Source organism: Phragmites australis, chromosome 17, assembly GCF_958298935.1.
Source record: "Phragmites australis chromosome 17, lpPhrAust1.1, whole genome shotgun sequence".
Classification (NCBI taxonomy): Eukaryota; Viridiplantae; Streptophyta; class Magnoliopsida; order Poales; family Poaceae; genus Phragmites; species Phragmites australis.
In genome coordinates this window covers 25,814,122-25,833,518 of record NC_084937.1, presented here as the reverse complement: position 1 = coordinate 25,833,518, position 19,397 = coordinate 25,814,122, and the positions used below count along the sequence as shown (strand labels likewise).

The 19,397-nt window shown below is 42.3% G+C and overlaps 3 protein-coding genes across 3 annotated transcripts; 1 reads left to right on the top strand and 2 right to left on the bottom strand.

Annotated features, from left to right (window-relative positions):
- Positions 1-1,933: 1,933 nt before the first annotated feature.
- On the bottom strand, positions 1,934-3,541 carry LOC133897401 (pathogenesis-related thaumatin-like protein 3.5). Its single transcript, XM_062338130.1, has 3 exons — positions 2,891-3,541; positions 2,523-2,778; positions 1,934-2,412 (listed from the first exon to the last, which is right to left on the bottom strand). The coding sequence occupies exons 1-3, from the start codon at positions 3,537-3,539 to the stop codon at positions 2,193-2,195; spliced, it is 1,125 nt and encodes a 374-aa protein (XP_062194114.1). The 5' UTR covers positions 3,540-3,541; the 3' UTR covers positions 1,934-2,192.
- Positions 3,542-4,442: 901 nt separating this feature from the next.
- LOC133897669 (small ribosomal subunit protein bS16m/bS16c-like) lies at positions 4,443-12,337 on the bottom strand. Its single transcript, XM_062338464.1, has 6 exons — positions 12,147-12,337; positions 9,508-9,622; positions 6,579-6,685; positions 5,821-6,014; positions 5,523-5,568; positions 4,443-4,852 (listed from the first exon to the last, which is right to left on the bottom strand). Exons 4-6 carry the CDS (start codon positions 5,951-5,953, stop codon positions 4,615-4,617), a joined length of 417 nt encoding a protein of 138 aa, XP_062194448.1. The 5' UTR covers positions 5,954-6,014; positions 6,579-6,685; positions 9,508-9,622; positions 12,147-12,337; the 3' UTR covers positions 4,443-4,614.
- A 2,979-nt stretch (positions 12,338-15,316) lies between these two features.
- Positions 15,317-18,319, top strand: LOC133896588 (NAC domain-containing protein 92-like). Its single transcript, XM_062337187.1, has 3 exons — positions 15,317-15,827; positions 17,052-17,332; positions 17,453-18,319. The coding sequence occupies exons 1-3, from the start codon at positions 15,632-15,634 to the stop codon at positions 18,047-18,049; spliced, it is 1,074 nt and encodes a 357-aa protein (XP_062193171.1). The 5' UTR covers positions 15,317-15,631; the 3' UTR covers positions 18,050-18,319.
- The last annotated feature ends 1,078 nt before the right edge of the window (positions 18,320-19,397 follow it).

Here is a 19,397-nt window from a genome sequence, read left to right as displayed (position 1 = left end):
TCAGTGTTCATCTTTTCTTGTGTTCTTTGCAAGTTGTGATCTTTCAAGTGCTAAGACATATGAATTGATCTTAAATAGAACATATGGTTCATATACCATCCGTAAAGTCGTGTTGTCTTGATTTTCTCTTGTTAAATTTTCTCTCTATTTTTGTTTCCGTTTGAGTTTTGAGGTGTATTAAGTGATCCAAATAGGAGAATGTCATCGATTTCGTAAGAAATTTGTTGAGACGCATATTCACTCGTTCTAGTCGTCAATCTCGTTACTACACCCGACGACGACTTTGTGATCAACTTCTTCGGTGGGGCATTCTAGAAGGACGTTGTCGTCGGTGCTGGTTCTCCGGTCATGGGTTCAAGATGGGGCCGACCATGGGAGGGTCCTGGCCGAGATGGCCATGGACGGGGAGGCGAGAATGGCAGCGGAGCCGGCGTGGAGCTTAGCTATTTCAGGATCGGCCGGTTTGTGGACAGTCCGAAGGGAAACCATAAATTTCTCTGTTGTGATACACCGCTTCTGATCATTTGCGCTTATGATCATTTGCTGAAAAACAAGTCCATTATATAGATATTTAATTTGCTCTTTTGCTTTTGGCTCATATCCCAGCATCGTCGCTTGTGGTTGATATACGCACCCTTTTCATGGTACACACTATTACAGATAGTACGCCAAGGTTACAGCAGGAAAATGCTGGAATTTTTTACGTACCTCCAAAAAATGACTTTTTTCTAATGACGCCACATCCTGCTCTGTAGTAAGTGGAACGACAATGAAGCTTCCTGTGAAGCTTGGTAGCACTGACTTGCAGACGAACCTACGTGGGAGGATTACATACCTAAAATTTTATCAAACGAATTGAAGCTCCAAATGACACTGTCACGCTAGGATGATGTTCATCCTAATAGAATCCAAAGAAGTAAAGCAATGACACAATCCGAACAGGTATTTTTGTCTCTGAGTTTCAGACAGCTAAAGCCCAAGAAAACAATCCACTACGTTAATTCCATGCTTTTCATTCTTACTCGCATGGTATCCAACCAAAGAGATCATTTCCCAAGCAAGCACTCAGCCAAACAATACCAGGATGCTAAGTTCTTCAGAGTAGAGAAATTTTGACCACATTGGCTCAAAGAAGCACCCAATTTTTTGACGGGAGCACCGCACCAGCAAGGAAATGGAAGGGAAAATTTCATAATGCGGTGCGCAAGTATCGTCTATTTCGGCCATTCATTTGTGTTAAGATTCGTGTTAGAAGGTTAGATTGAAATAATAAGATATGTGAGAGAATCAACGGATGGATGAGAGAGATGGAGAATAGAGATAGACGGTTCGTGCGCAATGCGGAGAGCCTTTCTGCTCAGTTTACCCAGACACGCAAAATTGCATCAAATGTTTTTTTAGGAAAATTGCATCAAATGTTCAGGTGGGAAGCTGCATTGAGGCAGTAGATGTCGATGCCACGCTGCCCCCCGGCGGCTTCTGGGCGACATGCTCGACGGCGACGTCGGACGCGGCACCACTTGGCGCGCAGCCTCGGGCACCCCACCGCCGCCTTGTACGTCAGTGCGCGGCCGTTCGATCCTCTCCGCGGCGAAGGCGGCTTGATGTCGAGGTGAGCGGCGGCCGACGGAGTGGCGCCTACGTGGTGCGGCGAAGGCCGACGGTTGAGCACTACCACCATGCTGCTACGACTACGACCAAGCTTCTCAGGAATGCCAAGAGGATCACGGATGACAATGCACGGGAGGGTCTGGCCTCTGGTTCTGAAAATGCGCGGGAGTTGCAGAGCTTCAAACAATCGTGCAGACAGACATAGCGAGAACTCACCTCCTCAGAGGAAACATTCTGTGTCTGCTTACCTATATCCATCTTTAATTAGAATAAATCGATGAATAATGAATCCAATTTCGATCTTTACAACTCCCCCCCCCCCCCTGTTCGGTAGCATCTGATCCACTAGCTGGATAGTCTATTTTACAACTGCTAAGACCAAGAGTAGGAGCCAATGCCGGAAAAGCCTTGTTCACAGTCCCTTCTACTTCTTGGACCTCTTTCCTCGATCCATGCCTCCTATCTGCTCATTTTCATCTGTGCTCAGATCTTCCATTTCTTCATTCTACTGGCTTCAATGTCAGCTTTCTTGTTTTCAAACGCGAATCATGCTTGGAGCAAGATCAACTGATGGAACGCGATCAGAAAATGAAGACGAGCGGTAGCAGGAGCCACGGCTGGAGGATGTATCTGGTGCTCGCCGACGAGGCCGTCATCGCCGGCGAACGATAACCTCCGCCTCCATAGTTGTAAACCGGCGGTTTGTAACCACCGTTGCTGTAAATCGGCGGCGCATTGCCATCCCCGGTGCTCTGGCTGTCGATTTGTGCTCCGAGAAACGTAGCATCGGACTTCTTTATCCTGCAGCGACAAGGGAGAACCACAAAGCTGTTACAAGTTTTCCCTGGACATTGTGTGTACTCGAAAATGTGCTGTCTCACATTGACAATGGCAGTTTGGCGCTTACGTACCCGGAGGTCGGGAGGCAGAAGGCGATGGTGTAGTCGGATGCCTTGCAGGTGAAGGTGCTGGTGTTGTCGTCGTAGGCGTAGCTGTAGGCGCGCGGGCACGCCGACTTGAAGATGGAGGAGTACACCGTCGGGTGGCAGGCATCCGGCGTGGCGTACGCGCCGCTGCAGCAGTACCTGTCCTGCCCGAACGCCTCGCACGCGCTCCGGCACGCGATAGCGCCGCCGCCGCAGTCCACCTGCAGCTCCCTCGGGCACGCTGACGGCCGATCGATCGAGGACAAATTAAAGAAGCCATGGTCAGTCAGCCGGCGGCCGGCAATGCCCAAAGCCTAACAAGTTTTCGCCGGTACGGGTGCAGTGACACTTACAGCGGTTGAGGTCGGCCATGCAGCCGGTGGTGTTGCACGCGCCCTGCCGCGCCCGCGGGATCGCGACGACGGGCAGGTTGTAGCCGTCGACGAGGCTCACGTCGTAGAAGTCCTCGCCCGAGCCTTTCCCCAGCGTGACCTCGAACAGCGTGGCCGGCGGCGCCGCGCCGGCGCCGCGGCACTCCATCCGCCCGCCGCAGTCGCCCGTCTGGCACACGCCCGCGCCGTCCGCGTCGAACACGCACCCCGTCCGCGCCCATATCCGCCCCGACCACCCCACCGGCGCGGCCAGCTGGACCGTCTGCCCGGGGTCCAACTTGAACCCCGTCGTGGACAGCTGCGACGTGCCGGCGCCGGCGAGCGTCCCCGGCCATATCGGGTGGGAGCAGTAGTTCGATATGGTGAACGTCATTGCCATTGAAACATGGAACCAAGAACTCAACGCCAGCAGAAGCAGCCATAGCTTGCAAGTTATTGGCTCTTCCATGCTGATTTGGTTATGGAAATTGATGTTGATAGAAAGAGGAAGAAAGGGGAAGACATTGGAACCATGCTCGAGAGATTTAAAGCTTGTGATTGAGAGGGAGGTAAGGAAGGGAAATGCTGCAAAGGAAGCTTTTCTTGGTGAGCTTGGTTTAGCATGTTGCATGGATGGGGTGGCCTGGGAAAGAGGAAATACCTTTTGGGATCATGCAAACTTATGATGCTGACATGAGTTGTTGGCCCATACTGATAATGCTTGTGCTTGTGTATATGCCTTAACTCCTGGTCAAATATACTTTATTTTGCAGTCTTAACCAACCTATGATGTCTATAGCCTGAACATTACTGAGTTGGACACGATGCAATTGTCACTTCTGTCGGTGGACCAGATGAAAAACATTTTTCTTAGTTGGATGCAGTAACAAGATCTTGAGTTGAACTGTATTAGCATTGCAAGTGCTAGGATATTACAGCATGAAGATTCTCAATTTCCTACCTTTTAGATGCAAATTCACATGGACTAGCCTGGAATTGTTGGAAACTATCGCAGTGAGTTAACTTGATTTTTTCCCCCTAAATACCATTTTGTGTTGTTTTACTTATGCTGAACTAGCTGTCTTCTGAAAGTATACATATAGTTTGTTTCATAAATTCCAAACATTTCTACTCACTGATCACAGAGATGCATCTTTACAGTCGGATCAAATGAAATATCGGTCTGATTGGATCGCACAGAAAATAAACCATACAGGAACTAGGGAACTTATGTTGGCTCTGCATACTCTGCAGAAACTGATACTGTATACTAGGCATAACATCTTGCGTACCTTTAAGTCACCTTTCAGCATGTGTATGACTGCATGATAAAATGGAATAATATACATGCTAGTAGTCTGTCAATGTAAGCATCCAGAAAGCGACCACAAAAGTTCATCAAGGTACAACTTTATCATGCATATTCCATTCCACAGGAGAATCTTATTGGGGCAAATGAAGACAAGGCTAGAGACCACTAACTAATGGTGCAGAACAAGAGCTATAGAAGGGCAACGACTTGTTTCTTAGGAGGGAAAACAACAGCACTGCCATTTTTTAAAACAAAATGGATGAAAGATTACATAACTAAAGCTTGCCATATTGTACAAGTACACATAATCTTGTCAGAAAAACAACAAACAAGTTTTCTCTTGCAGCATCACTACATATGCTAAAATAGAAAATTTAGCATCACTACAGAAGACTTATGAAGCCACCTCATTTGTAGGTTCTTCAGCATCACCTTCAGGAGCATTGGAGTCATCAACAATTTTGACGCCTTCAAGATCCAAGGGGCGCCCAGTCATTGGATGAATGGGGCACCTATCACGAGGCCCACCCTTTCTAGCCATAGCTAGCATTGGAGGTGGTGGCAGAAGTCCTGCTCGAAAAAGAATTCGCTGCACAGGATCTGATGGTTGTGCCCCAACTGACAGCCAGTACCTATGACAGAAGACAACTGTACGTTGTTACATGGCCTTCAAAGCAGGAAAGAAAAACAGCACAGCATACTTCTTCAAAGTAACTTGACAAAAGAAGAAATCATTGTTGGTAAGATTGAAATCTTGATTCTTGACAGAATGGTAAAGATGGAAAGTAGACATACAGGATCAAAGTTATTATTCCTGCTGCTAATGCTACCAAGCACATCTTGCATGCTCCAGATATTTTAATGCTTGACCTATAGTCTTCTTTGCTGAGTTCCATTAAAAAAAACATCTTCCCAGAGAGAGGTAGGTATAGCGATGCTCGGCAATTAGTTTTACAACCAACAAGCAGAATGAAGCACTACACAATCTTTGCAATGTTATCTCCCATTGTTTTCTTCCACCTACCCAACATCCCCAGTGGTATGATCTACCACCTCAAGCAAAGCATGAAACCAAAACAGTAATACGACTGAATGTCTGAATTAGTCTTCCACTGAGCTTTGAATATGCTTGTTCAATCAGTCCACCATTTAGTTTCGAAATGCTTGTCAGGATCAACCCCGTTTACAACCGTTCCTCAGAGATTAAGCGGTGATATAGCAATTTTGATTCTAGACTAGGTGCAGGAAAAGCTGCAGTATGCCAAAATTTCACAGAAGTAGAATAGAACATGCAAAACTTACTTGACCCGGTCGAATTTCAAACCCATCCTTTTGCCACCATCCTGCCCTGCATACAACAATAAGGAAAAGCATATATTTCATCAGGTATTCAGTCACCAGTAAGCTCCTAAAAAACCGTCGAATCGCATTTCACTACACATTCTTTGCGCATCCGAATCAGAGCTAAACAAAGACGAAGGCACAATTAAACGAAATAATAAGCAGGTCAACAGCAGCAGCAAAACTATCAGGTCCTTAAGCTGATGAAGACACAGATCAATCCGCACACCGGAAGAGAGAAAGGAGCGCGTAGCCTAACCTGGGAGCGGGTTGTAGTAGCCGAGGACCTCAAGATGCTTGCCGTCCCGTGGGGAGCGGCTGTCGGCGGCCATCACCCGGTAGAAGGGCCGGTTCCGGCACCCGAACCGCGCCAGCCGGATCCGGACCACCATGGCTTGCTTTCTTGGTTTCCTCGCCTCGCCGCCTCCCACCTCCGGCTGCGGCGGTGTGGGACTGGGAGGAAAGGATTCGAGGGAGGAGAAGGTAAGTGAAATTTGGGCTGGGCTGACACATACAGCAATGGGCTTTCAATTTGTTCTCGTTATCAACTTTGGGTCCATTTACATTCGAATTTAGCCCCATTTTTGTGATAGATTTAAGGTTCCTTCTGCATTTCCAGAAATAATCTGTGAAGCTCACATGTTATATTTGTAATAAATGAATAACATATTCACTTGTTTGCATAGCATCAACAAACAAATAGCACCAAGGATCATACAAATGCAGGTTAAACTTTGTCCAAGAATGAATGCAGTGAGCATGAAGTGGGGGAAACGAAAAGAATAAGAGGCGGGAATTATTTAACACACAATAGGTTTCCTTGTTTGCATTGATATTGTTCTCTAACAACTGGCAATGGCATCGGTGTTGCTGTCTGACAAGTGTCAATGATCTTCTGGTGGTATGCATGTTTTTCTTACCTACGAACACCTAAAAGCGAAACAACCAGCAAGGACAGCCGTCTCTTGCTACGATCAACAACTAAGAAAAACCTGTCAATAAACTAGAAACTCCTACCAGCATTAATTTCAAAGAAACTGTGAGCGAGCACAGAGTTGTCTTCCATCCAATCACTGATGCATTGTTTGCATCCTGGATGGGAAACCTTCAGATTGAAATTATCCCTGTTAGAAGAAAACATGGATTTAGTTATCCAAACACATTGTTTCTAAATCTTGAACAATGCAGCAGCTTTTCATCACATAAATTTGCTGAGTAAGCACAATGTTTTACCAACAATCAAGAAATACCGGAGGATGTTTGCTTTCAAAATAAAGCTTGAGTTATCTGTTCATTTAACTTTCCCAAATAATCCTAGTAGTGGATTAAGATTTAAAATTTCAAATGCCTATTAGGTAGAGAAATTCCTTCAAGTCCAAGTGATTGCAATAACAAACTATAATCAACGAACCCATTCTGAAGAAACTGTATAAAATGTGCGTGAATTAATGCATGTACAGTAAAGGTCCCAATTATAAATCAACATATGCAGATGGGATGAGATAAACTTCAAAGATAAAATATCAGAACTAAGCAGAAAAAATAACGATGACAATAAAATTATCAATTTGATCCTAAGTTGGATAAAATATTTGGATATTTCCGAAGGCACCCGTTTCTCAATGATCAACCTGTGTCGATTCTACTGAGCGTGAAAACTGAAAAACACTCAGTGCAAGGTGGTGAAGGTACGCCTTTCAGTTTATATGCACAATTCCAAATCAGGAAGATGAAAATTGCGAAGTCTAAGTACTCTAATCTTTTCTTCTTTTTTCTCCTACTATCCATGTCAACTAAGATAGTCTGTCTTACATAATTCCAGAATGCTTCAATTGCTACATGTCGGCTAGTGCGCCATTGATCAACAAGAGAAATGACTGACTTCTAGCAACACTGTTGGTTATTGCTACAAGTATTACACGAGACATATATCACTAGTGCTGGTATAAATATTCATAGTAAGTAACTAGGCTACGTGTCAGTTGTGGAGAAATTACATGTTTTCCTTTTACAAATGCAGCTTTTATCTAAAATCAGTGAAGAGGGCAGAAACATCGCACATGGCATCCGAATAGAAAGATATGGCACAAATAGCATACATAAAAAAAAACTTCATTAAGCTTTCCTCAGTAATAACAATAAGAAAACGAACTTGGCACCTATTTTGCTTAATCATGGAAGGTACTCCAGTGGAGTGAATTCAGCTAGAAGAAATCTAGATACTCTGCATTTTAGTTTTCCAAGTGGATGGCCAATGTGAAATATGTAATTATATATGTCAGTTAGTTCTGCTGTGAATATATCAATGCTTAGCTAACAAATCTTGGCCATGGAGTAAGGATATCGACAACAAGCGATTGCATGCCTAAGTTTATTACAAACTTTGATGTGAATGGGTTCATTGATTTGGTCGTTGTTTGGACGCTAACGTTGAATGGCATTACAAGTTTGTCAGTAACCCAATTTGACGTGTTTCCATCAATCAGTCACCATGAGTAGTTACAGGTCAATCTCTCTCACCTATCAATGACGTATGATTGATCTATTCAACTTCAGAGAGCACAACTAAGGCCCGTTCCTACTTCGTGGTTTACTCCTACGATGGCTTTAGCACCCAGTTTAATAACGATGTGGTCACAAACGTGACACCACACATTTTCATATCATGAAGTGCTTCACAAGTAAACATATTTTTTCATCGCCGAAGGACCTTTCACTAAACACTGGAACTTATCACATGCATTACTGCTGCAAACTAGGGGGCATACAAAATACAAGTCTTACCAAAAATACTTAGTTAATTACCAGAACAGATGAGCCGTCTAGATTTTTCTCTGAGAAAATGCCTAGATGCATTTGAACCATTAGCAGGTATAATGTGCCTATCAGCACAAAGTATGAATATAGTATCAAATGCTGAAGAAATTAACCACATTTCCAACTGATGCACATCAGATGAATGGGGAGCGTGTCGCAGATGTTTGCGTCCATAACATGTATAGTTATAAATGTGGAATTTGCTCAAATTTAACAGGTGATTAGAAAATGATTAAACAGAAACAAAGAACTCAACTTATAATATTGAAGTGTCAGCCATCTGAAATGGCCATTTTCCTGACATTTGTACACAGCATTGAAATAAGGTGCAATGAAATTTCCAGAATCACTGTCAATGATTCAGTCATTTGTTACGCTCCTCTCCCACAAATATAGGTCTGAGGATACTATGATGTTTTTCCTGTTAGAATATACCTAAATACCCCACATTTAATCCCGTGGTTGTTGGTTTACCTTTGTTTGCATCACTTTGCGACAGTTTTGTTTTAATTAAATTATGTTCTTTACTTTGTAAGAATAACCATGGACATCAAGAAATGTGTATGCGTCATAACAGGCATTAGTCACAAACTGCTTGTACAGGCAACATTAAGGGTATGTCATATTTCAAAGCCAACATCTTTCGGCTGACATGTGAAAACGTTCAAATAAAGAATAGAATATTTGAATATTATAAGCCCGCTGCAGAATCAGATCGTGAACAAAGGTAGCATACTAGTGTAACTGTATTCAAGCTGGCATCAATCCAAGATTGCAGGTTACTTATCACGTTGCAAACACTTTCTTGTCAGAAACTGGGAAGGCAATTCCTAAACCCAAGCAAGTTGATTTCCTATTTTGGTGTGGAAGTATATTAGAATTTTATTTTGGTAAAGATATGGCCAGGTAACATACTTGCACACAGAACCTAGAAGAACAAATTCCCCTCTCTAGCAAGGTCCATATTCATCTTAAGTTTACCAATACATTGTAAAACTAATTGTTTTTATTTAGTACATAGTTAGATTAACATGAGCATTAAATTGTCAGGGAGCTACTAAGTTGACATTAGCATAAATCAATAGTGCACGAGAATTCCACCAACAGAAGTAAAACATTGATATATTACCTTATTAGGAAGTGGAGGTTGCTGTATGTATGTACCTCACTTTCTAGACAAGCCAGACTGCTGCACTTGGCATACCCAACTGTCTGCAACTAGTCAGCAAGCACTGATCATCAAGCTGAAGATAGAATAGAGATTTAGTTGGCTGATCAATTATTAGACCGCCAAATAGCAAGCTTTAAAAAAGTACTGACAACTATCACCAGTGTTTAAGGCAAGTAATAAATGTTAGAATTAAGTAAGCAGTATGCGACAAGTTCAAATTAGTATTCATATGCAGCCTAACTCAAGCTTCTTCTTCTTTTGTTATTGTATTGCACCCAAGCTTTTCCTACTTACAGTAATTCTCAAGTCCAGTATCCGGTGAAGCAACTCAAATATGGAATTCTCAAAATTCAACCATCTACCGTAACAAGGTTTGAATTGGTGCAACTAATGCAATGTTGCTTCTGTCATTTCATACAATCTCAGTGGTGCACTTCAGTTGATTACAAAGTAACTTACAGCACCAAGAAAAAAATGTACTAAAGATCATGGATTACTGTAAACAAGCACACACTCACAAGAACGTATTTGATTTGGCACGTTAAACTTTTTGCTTCTTTGAAAATGCAGCCAACTCAAATTAAATCCCCTATTGCTTGTCCAAAAAATGTCCTTTTTCTCTAATGTTATTTTGGTCCAATAAATTTCACGCTGCTGCTGGTTTACCAGAGATTCTTCAAGCAAATGCTCCAAAGCTCTACATCATAACTGATGCATAGAACCATATAAAAAATGTTATCACATAAGAAATATGTAACCAATGTTTGAAATGTCAAAAGAGCAGAATCATGAGCTGAGAAGCTAGATAAAATTAGGTTACATACTTATATTATTTCGTAGGGAATAGGATCGACTAAAGTGACACTTCATACCAATTAGCAATTCAACATGCAAAAATTCAAATTCTATCATGGTGAGTCACGAAAGAACCTTTTTTCTTCCTTTTTACTCAAAATACAACTATATGAGTAGCTGAAAGAGCTCGACATACACCAAAAATGGGTATTGATGGAAAAGGAAACTACTAATCAATATGTCCTCTCTTTATGTACCAGATACTGGTAGTGCAATCTAGATTATTTTTTTAAGGAATAGCCACAGGAAGCTGTAAGCATTACTGCATGCAAGACACTAGGTAATGCTATATTCCAGCAATATATACTAGAACACAAAATTGCGCACCAACAACTCAATCTGTCACAAATTTAAGACCAAAGTGTAACTTTCTTTTTGGAACCGGATGGCAGAAGCTCTGCCTCTTCACTAAAGAAATAATAGAATTTAAATGTTACAACAGCCCCATGTTTAAACACAAAGGAAAGAAACACCAACTGCACCCCAAAACCATTGTACAAAAGCACCCTTAACCTGGGACATACCACAGCACCAACCAAAATAATAACTATTACAATCAGTTATTATCATAATATCTTCTCACTTGCCATCCACAAATGAGAATTTCCTTCTACATGACAGCATCACATTAGATTAAGTAAAAGTATTATACATGAAGCTTCCAACTATAATATAGCTCAATGTCCACGTTCCTCATGTAATTATACAAGGACAGCGCTGATTCAGATGGGTACGGCAATGTGAACATGATCTTTGAAGTTTGCTACCTGTTACAAGTCTTGCAGATAAACATATATTAGATGAGGAAGGTAGAAGCTAGCTTTCACAAGTCATTAGTCTGTTCGCGTCATTAGTAACAAATAATGGTTCCATTCTATATCCCTGCATCTTCACAGTGTTAGTTAAATTTCTTTTTCTTGTACTCAACCACCATTAACTCTCACATTCAGCAAAAGGAAAAGCACAGTAACCTCCTGCATAGTAGAAGTTTGAAATGGTTTGGTAAAAATATACAAAATCCTAAATGAGTTATAAACAATCTGGAGATTAACGCTTATTGCAACTGCCATCAGACTCCTCAAAACCTTTATAATTCTGAGAAAATCCATTCATCAATTGTTCTCATCCTATCAAAGTTTTTGCTATGTCTGAAATGTGAACCAGTTTCACAGGCATTCCAATCATGTAAAGCAGTCAACTAATATGTAACATCCTGGCCCCCTTTTAGGTATGCAATTTCAAAGGAAGATATCGATACGTGAAAAGAATGTGAATTTTGGCTGCGGAAAGATTGATGGCGGTAGAAAGCTGCCGTGTACTTTCTCCCAGTGAAGTGCTTCACAAGTAATGGGTGATTCATTGAAACCAATCTAACTAATGTCAAAGGGTTGGTTTGCCAGATGCCAAGTTTCGCTGATGAAACTTTGTTAGTGATGGCATCCTGGTCATAGGATGTCGTTCAGAAGAATCTCTCAACCGGATTAGCATTTGCGCGCCATACAATTTTTTGACCTAAAAGACTTGTGCAATTTGAGCATCATTAAACTGTGCATTTCGGAAAGCTGAATCCTACATTAATCTTATGAACAGAACTACAACACAATCTTTCCCTCACTGATGTACAAATATTCACACGATGCAATGAATAACAAACATTCCTACCAAATGCACTAAATTTTACCCGTTCTAAAGAGAAATGAAAAATTGCGATCTTGTCACCACGAACACAGCAGGCACCGCACCTTCCCATCGTCGCAGTCCACCAGAGCGCGTTGCCGTGGCCTCCTCACGAGACCAGGCCCTCTACTTCGCGCAGGCCACAGGCTCGCTCACCAGTGCGGCTCGCGCGCCCCGCCGCCGTCCGGCGGGCGAGCCCGACGAGCAGCCGCCGCCGCCGCTCAGGCCAGGGAATCTTGGAAATGTGCGGTGCGGTGCGGTCCGTGCGGAGGGGTGTGCGAATTGGTCCAACCGGACCAAGTTCGGGTGCGGCCGTGACCATGCAAGTTACAGGGATAAAATTGGAATTTAAATCCAATTCCTCAAATAGAAAAATCCAAACATCAATAAAAAAAAAAGATCAACAAAGGACCTGGAAATTTGGGGTGATATTTTTCTGCAAGTCACACTTCAATCAGAGAGATGAAACACATGATACATCCAATTCCTTCTTGTATATATGCTTTCGTTTTAATAAAAGCTTTACAGTGGGAGATTCTCTTGCTGTTTTCCGTTCAAAAAAAATTACTATTTTGTTGAAGTGCTGCATTTGCAATTTGCAAAGTTGGGTCTGATTTTTCCTAGAATCAAATAGTACGTTCTGTAGGAAGAAAATACAAATGTGCCATTGAACAGAATAAATTGGTCAAAACAAATCTTGCAGATTCAACTAGGGTGCTTGAAACCTCTGAAAAAAAAAGCAACCACACTCCTTGCACCGCTTTTCAGTGGACTTATCAAGGCCATGGACTCTTGAAGAAATCCTATAAACAAAATGAAACCAAATTAAAGCGACAAAATAACAGTGCCATATTCCATAATGATCAGTAAGCAGCAATAGTAATTAGCAGTGCTCTTCAATCAAGAAGCTCATTGTGACACTTGATCCAGCTCTAGTTCTTACATAGTCCATCCTTACCTGAAAAAAGCAACCGTTTTGTCTCATGGTTCATGCAGCTAGCATAGGTCTGGGAGCAAAAAATAAATAAATAAATTGCTACATGTTGCGAGATCTTCGATGACAGTGAGGTTGCAGCTCAGGACATCTCAAGAGAGAAAAACTCCACCCACAAGAAACCAACCCTAAACTTTTGGAATTAAGCAAACCCTTCAAGGAAGTAGAAGAGAGATCTTCACCCACAAGAAAACTTCACCAATTCTTGTCAATCACACTTCAATAACAACCATGGTTCCCCTGAAGTCACTGCACCGGGCTTTTGAACTATCAATTCCTGAACTTACTTTTCATATGGCCATTTTCAGATGCTACTCTGCAAATAGTACATCAATGATTGTGCATAGGCAGGCACCAACAACCGCTCAAATGATTTCGGCATTTCTTGATCCAATTGTTGCTTGAGCTATCATTTGTTGCCACAAGAATTCAGAAACTTCAGGCAACCAAAATCAGTACCTTTCAGTGGAGATCTAGTCAATAGATATTCAGCTCTACTCAACTATCAGTGTCTGTACCCAAATAAAGAACAAAAGAGAAGAATGGGCCCAAGTAGGACAAAACTGATCAGTTGCAGGAGCCAACTGAGAGGGCAATTTGAGTGGTCAACATGAACAAGAACCCTAGATTTAGGCAAGGATATTAAAGAAGAAATGTTTTTGAGGGAATAATTTGAGGTGCTGGGGCATGTGCAGTGATGACCAAGAATCAGGATTTGAACTTGTGTTTTGTCCTCCTAGCTACTCCTTTAGTCAAGATTGCATCCTACTGTCATTGTCTTGATATTCACAAAGCCTGGATCAGTATGGACTGCTAGAATGCAAGGCAGAGTTTTGCAAATGGACAAGCTCGATGGCAGCCTGGCACCATCATCTGTTTCCAACATTTCAGTTGTTCAACATGCGATGCTTGCCACTTCCTGCATCCCTGAGCATTGTCTACCTTTATTTAACCAAAATATTTCTCTCTAGCTTCAAGTTATACCAATTTAAGAAACCTTAGCTCAGAGTAAGGCCCTGTTTAAAAACACTACGATAACAAACTGCGTGCGCCGTGTGCAAAAGAAAATTCATGCTGAACTTTTGCATTGCAAGCAGGCTTCACTCTTTCTGTGGGTCTTCTCCACCAAATTAAACTGTGTCACACACAATTAATTAGCTCTTTTCTGTGCCACTGATTAACCAAGAAAGACCAAAGGAAAATACAGCACAAGCTACAAAACTAACAACAAAGCAAGGGAATAATCCTAGGCCTGTAGATCACATCACTGCGAAGTGCTCAACAGTTTGCTGCCATTGTTTTCTACTGGTTGGTTGGGGTTGGAGGGAACCCCGGCCCGGCACCCCTGACCGACTGCCTCTCCCTACCCCCGGGTCAAGGGGGGCGTGGGCCCTGCCGACGTGGCCGTATCCGAGCGCTCGGGCCCACCCGCACGTGTCCTGTTTGCTGACTCTCGTGTGGAGGAGCTAGAGATCTTCTTAAGTTTCAGCGTCGACAGGTGTTTCAATTGAAGTTCAAATTAGAATCCCTCCATGAATTCCTCGTATCTTCTCTTGGGAATAAACTACTTCAATTCCGTTGCCGTCGATCGACATATACATATATTTGACTTCATTATGAAATCTGTTCAGATAATATATAGGATATTACATGAAGTTGATCGTTTCTCAAGTTCTCATACTTTGAGCATACCAAAACAATGAAAAATAACTGCATAGCGCATATCTATGCATGGTTGCTATAGCTACCAGAATGCGATGTTATATATTGAGCTGAATATATATAGAATGCAACTAACACTGTTAAGCATTGAGCTGCATGGGGTACAGCTCGATGCATGTTATTAAGCAATCAATTATCTATATATCTGATCAAAATAACAGCAACTCGATCGACGCGGCCAGTAAAGCACTATCTCAGAATAGATTATCATAAACAGATTTTAAATTTTATCATGAATAAGTATGAATTTCATCTCTGTAAAAATACATATGATATTAAGCTGATGCGACTAGTGCGAATATGACCATATCCTTGGCACTGTTGCATGTGATATCGATGGCGACGACCCGGGCTTGAAAGGTACAGCAGCGCGCGCGTGGAACAAGCAGACGCGCGACATGCGACGTCGATCCGTCGGTTTCCAGCTTGTAGCTCACGACCCCCGGTTGGTACAATCTTCTCCGGCACATTTCCTCGCTCGTGTCGTGTCGCCCTATATCTCCTCCCCCTTGCGTGTAGAAGAACACCCCAAATATTTCTGAGCCAAAAGCTCAAGAGACATAGCTAGCTGCCGTGTGAGTGTGTGTATGTATGTGTTCTTCTTCCTCTCGATCGTCCTCTAGCTGCTTTTGTCAACCCCTTTTTTGTCAAATCATTTTCGTTCTTGAATCCGTTAGATGCTGCCTGCCGCGTCGTCGTCCTAGCTGCTTCTTCGAGTGCAACAAGAAACCTGAAGGTTGCAGCTTCCTAAGTAGCCAGTTTAATTAGCGGGCTAGGGTTAGGGTTTCTCCATTGTTGCGCTGTGTTGAGATCTAGGTCGGTCGAGCGATTGGTATGGAAGGGTCAGGAGCCGGAGGAGGAGGAGGGTCGAAGAAGAAGGACGAGAGCTTGCCGCCGGGGTTCAGGTTCCACCCGACGGACGAGGAGCTCATCACGTACTACCTGCGGCAGAAGATGGCCGACGGCAGCTTCACGGCGAGGGCCATCGCCGAGGTCGACCTCAACAAGTGCGAACCATGGGATCTCCCAGGTAACGAAGTATTATATACACGTATTACGCATGCATGGCCAAATAAACTCCATTGATCACGAAAAAAAAATGAGCTCTTAATTTCGATCGGTAATCCATTTTCACCATCATATATATAGAACGTTGTTGACTTGTTATGTCCATAATATAGAAGACCTACGTACGTGTAGATGTGAAAGTGGTTAATTTCCAAGGATCTATATATTACCTATCTGGGGGTCGAGTTGTCTAATTTTCGTGCGTTTGGTGCAAGTTTTTCAAAAGCTAAAAAGCCTCAAACTACTACGTGTTCATACATCCTACACGAATGGATTTCAAAGGTTTCTTTATTTCTTACATATATTCTGTTGCTGTTGTTTACTCCGTGCTTGTTATGCCATCAGTGTGATATATATTATCATCTCTCTCTCTTTTTCGGCGTTCATGTGAGTATATATGTCCTCGTTGTTTTGCCTCTTCGTCTTGATCTCCTCTAATTTGTATGTTTTTACAGGAGTTTCAATGATTTCCTAAAAAAAAAGGAGTTTTGATGCTAGGATAGAAAACTTCTTCTTCTTCTTCTTAAGGAGGATATGAAAACTTCTAATTACATGCCGTGGCCTTATGTCCTTAAGGCATCGATATTATTGATCTTCAAAATTAATCTTCCTCTTACAACTATATAATTTTACTACTTTTTAAATATAATATGTAGCTATTCTGCCTGTTCGTTCTTAAAAAAACTACTACCGGTGAAAGTGAATAACTAGTATTGTTTTGGACATACATGTGGCCAAAGTATTGAAACTGTAACTCTCATTATCTTTTTAAATATCTAGATTGGAAACATGAAGGTTTATATAAGTATATTTGTCTTGAATAGTCCTTTTATGATAATATGATTTTGTTGGGTTATAAATGAATAACAACAATATGTTAGTGGTCAAAATTACATTTTAGGGACTACGAACTTGTAACATTAGGGAGTACCATGACACCTGCAACCAACTTAGCAAGTACTCCCTTGTTTAGAAATAGTAGGCGTATTTCTTTTTAAAAAATTCAAATTTTGTGTACTTGAACTAACATTTAATCAAATTATAAGAATGTATAGTATATTTCTGAACGGAGGGAGTATTAATTTGGCTGCATTGTTGTTTCTGTCATGTAAAATTAGCTTAAGAGAGTTTACATGATTAAGATAGAAGCACTAATAATCTGTATTTCTCTAATAATTGATGCCAGAGAAAGCAAAACTTGGAGAAAAAGAGTGGTATTTCTTTAGCTTAAAGGACCGAAAGTATCCGACAGGTGTGCGAACAAATCGTGCTACTAATACTGGATATTGGAAGACAACGGGAAAGGATAAGGAAATCTACACTGGGCAACTACCGGCCACACCAGACTTAGTAGGGATGAAGAAAACCCTAGTGTTCTACAAAGGAAGAGCTCCGCGAGGCGAGAAAACCAATTGGGTCATGCACGAGTATCGGATGCACACCAAATCGCCCCCCAAATCTAACAAGGTGTATACATGTTACATCTACTAATCAATTTGTAGCATATGCATATTTCAAAAAAATTATATCGAGTGAATTTTATTATCATAGACAGATTAAAATGTTTTTTTGTCATTTGTATGACAGGATGAGTGGGTCGTGTGCCGGGTTTTTGCCAAAAGCGCCGGCGTCAAGAAGTACCCGTCCAACAACGCGCACTCCCGGTCCCACCACCCGTACACGCTGGGCATGGTCCCACCCTTCCCGCCGACCCTGCTCCAGCACGACCCGTTCGCGCGCGCGCACCCGCACCACCACCAGTACATGGCCCCCGCCGACCTGGCCGAGCTCGCGCGCTTCGCCCGGGGCACGCCGGGGCTGCACCCGCACATCCAGCCGCACCCCGGGACGGGGTACATCAACCCCGCCGCCGCCTCCGCAGCGCCGCCGTTCACGCTCTCAGGCGGCCTCAGCCTCAACCTCGGCGCCTCGGCGGCCATGCCTCCTCCGCTCCACGCGATGTCGATGGCGATGAGCCAGGCGGCGCCGAGCGTTGCCGCCGGTGCTGGCCAGGTGATGGGAAGTGAGCATCAGCAGATGGCACCGGCGCTCGGCGGCGGCTGCGTGATCGCGCCTGGATCGGACGGAGTGTTCGGCGCGGATGCGGCGGCGGGGGTGCGGTACCAGAGCTTGGACGTGGAGCAGCTGGTGGAGAGGTACTGGCCTGCCGGTTATCAGGTGTAGTAGCAGCAGCAGCAGCTGTGGAGTGGAAGTGTTTGACTGCTTGTAGTGTCAAAGTGCTAAGTAAAATTAATGGTCTATTATGTAGGACGAATACAAATATTTGAGATGTCTTAATTTAGTCCTTTGCTATATTATTAGTTGAAGTTATTGTCGTTTCTCTCTTTTTTCTCTATTTAGGTTAGTTTATTGTCTAGGGTAGAAATCAGACATAGGTTGCTTGACCTGATAATATATGTATTAATAAGTGAATTGTTCATCTTTTTATATTAAGTGAAGAGTACTGTAAAAGTTCTCTAAGTGAATTGTTATCTTTTCTCATTAATTTAGATTTTTTTAAAATTGGTCAATGCATATCGCTTAATATAATCAGAACTAGATATCTTAAATTCAAGTCTTGACGAATATAATTAAATAAACTATCAAAAAGACTTGGTGAACATATATAGAGCTTGAGATATGAGACCGAGGCGTCCCATGCCTGAGATGTGTTTCTAATAATGAACATGTTTCTCCAAACTTAGCCGTAGAATTTTGAGCTGTGGTTACATGATTTATGGTTCCGGTAGAATGATCACCGTGAAACCGGCCGGGTGCTCGCAAATTTCCTCTTCGACGGAGAGAGAGACAGAACGGCAGGGGAGATCGACTGCATGCCGTGATCTGCCGGAGGACCAGGGAAGCATCAATTACATCAAGTCGATGCAATGTAGATTTGGAGCTTACACACGTTTTGATGTTGAAAACAAGCGTTTACTTACAGCAAAAACAACCGCTTATAAATATATTTTTTTATAAAATAAATAACTTATAGTAAATTCGAACTATATCTATCATATATCTTACATGATCAATCGATTTACCATCAAAATTAATCCTTTATCTCCTCTCTCTCTCCTATAATATAGAAACTCACAACAAATTAACTGATTAACAATCAACCTATTTCTCACGCATCATCTTTCTTGATTGCAGCGTTGTAACGAAAATAACTCTATTAGATCATGATTGTGATCATAGTGATTCATAATAATATAATCATTAAGACTAATATGTTTATCAAAAATATATGTTAGTATGTCCTATAGATACAATACGTTAAGAAGCCATCACAGTCGGGACAAAGTTTGATTGAATTAGAAAAGTTCTAAGAAAATTTGCCCCACCAGAAGGTCTGGTGCAGAGGAGTTTGCACTTGCAAACTCACTAGAGTATTTTGTTCAAAGGTAAGGTGATGGCTGATGACTTCACCGGATAGTCTGGTGCTCTGTGTGTTGAACTCATCGGAATATTTTTGACAAAGGGAAGAAGGTTAAGGATCTCACCGGATAGTCCGGTGTACTAGGTAACA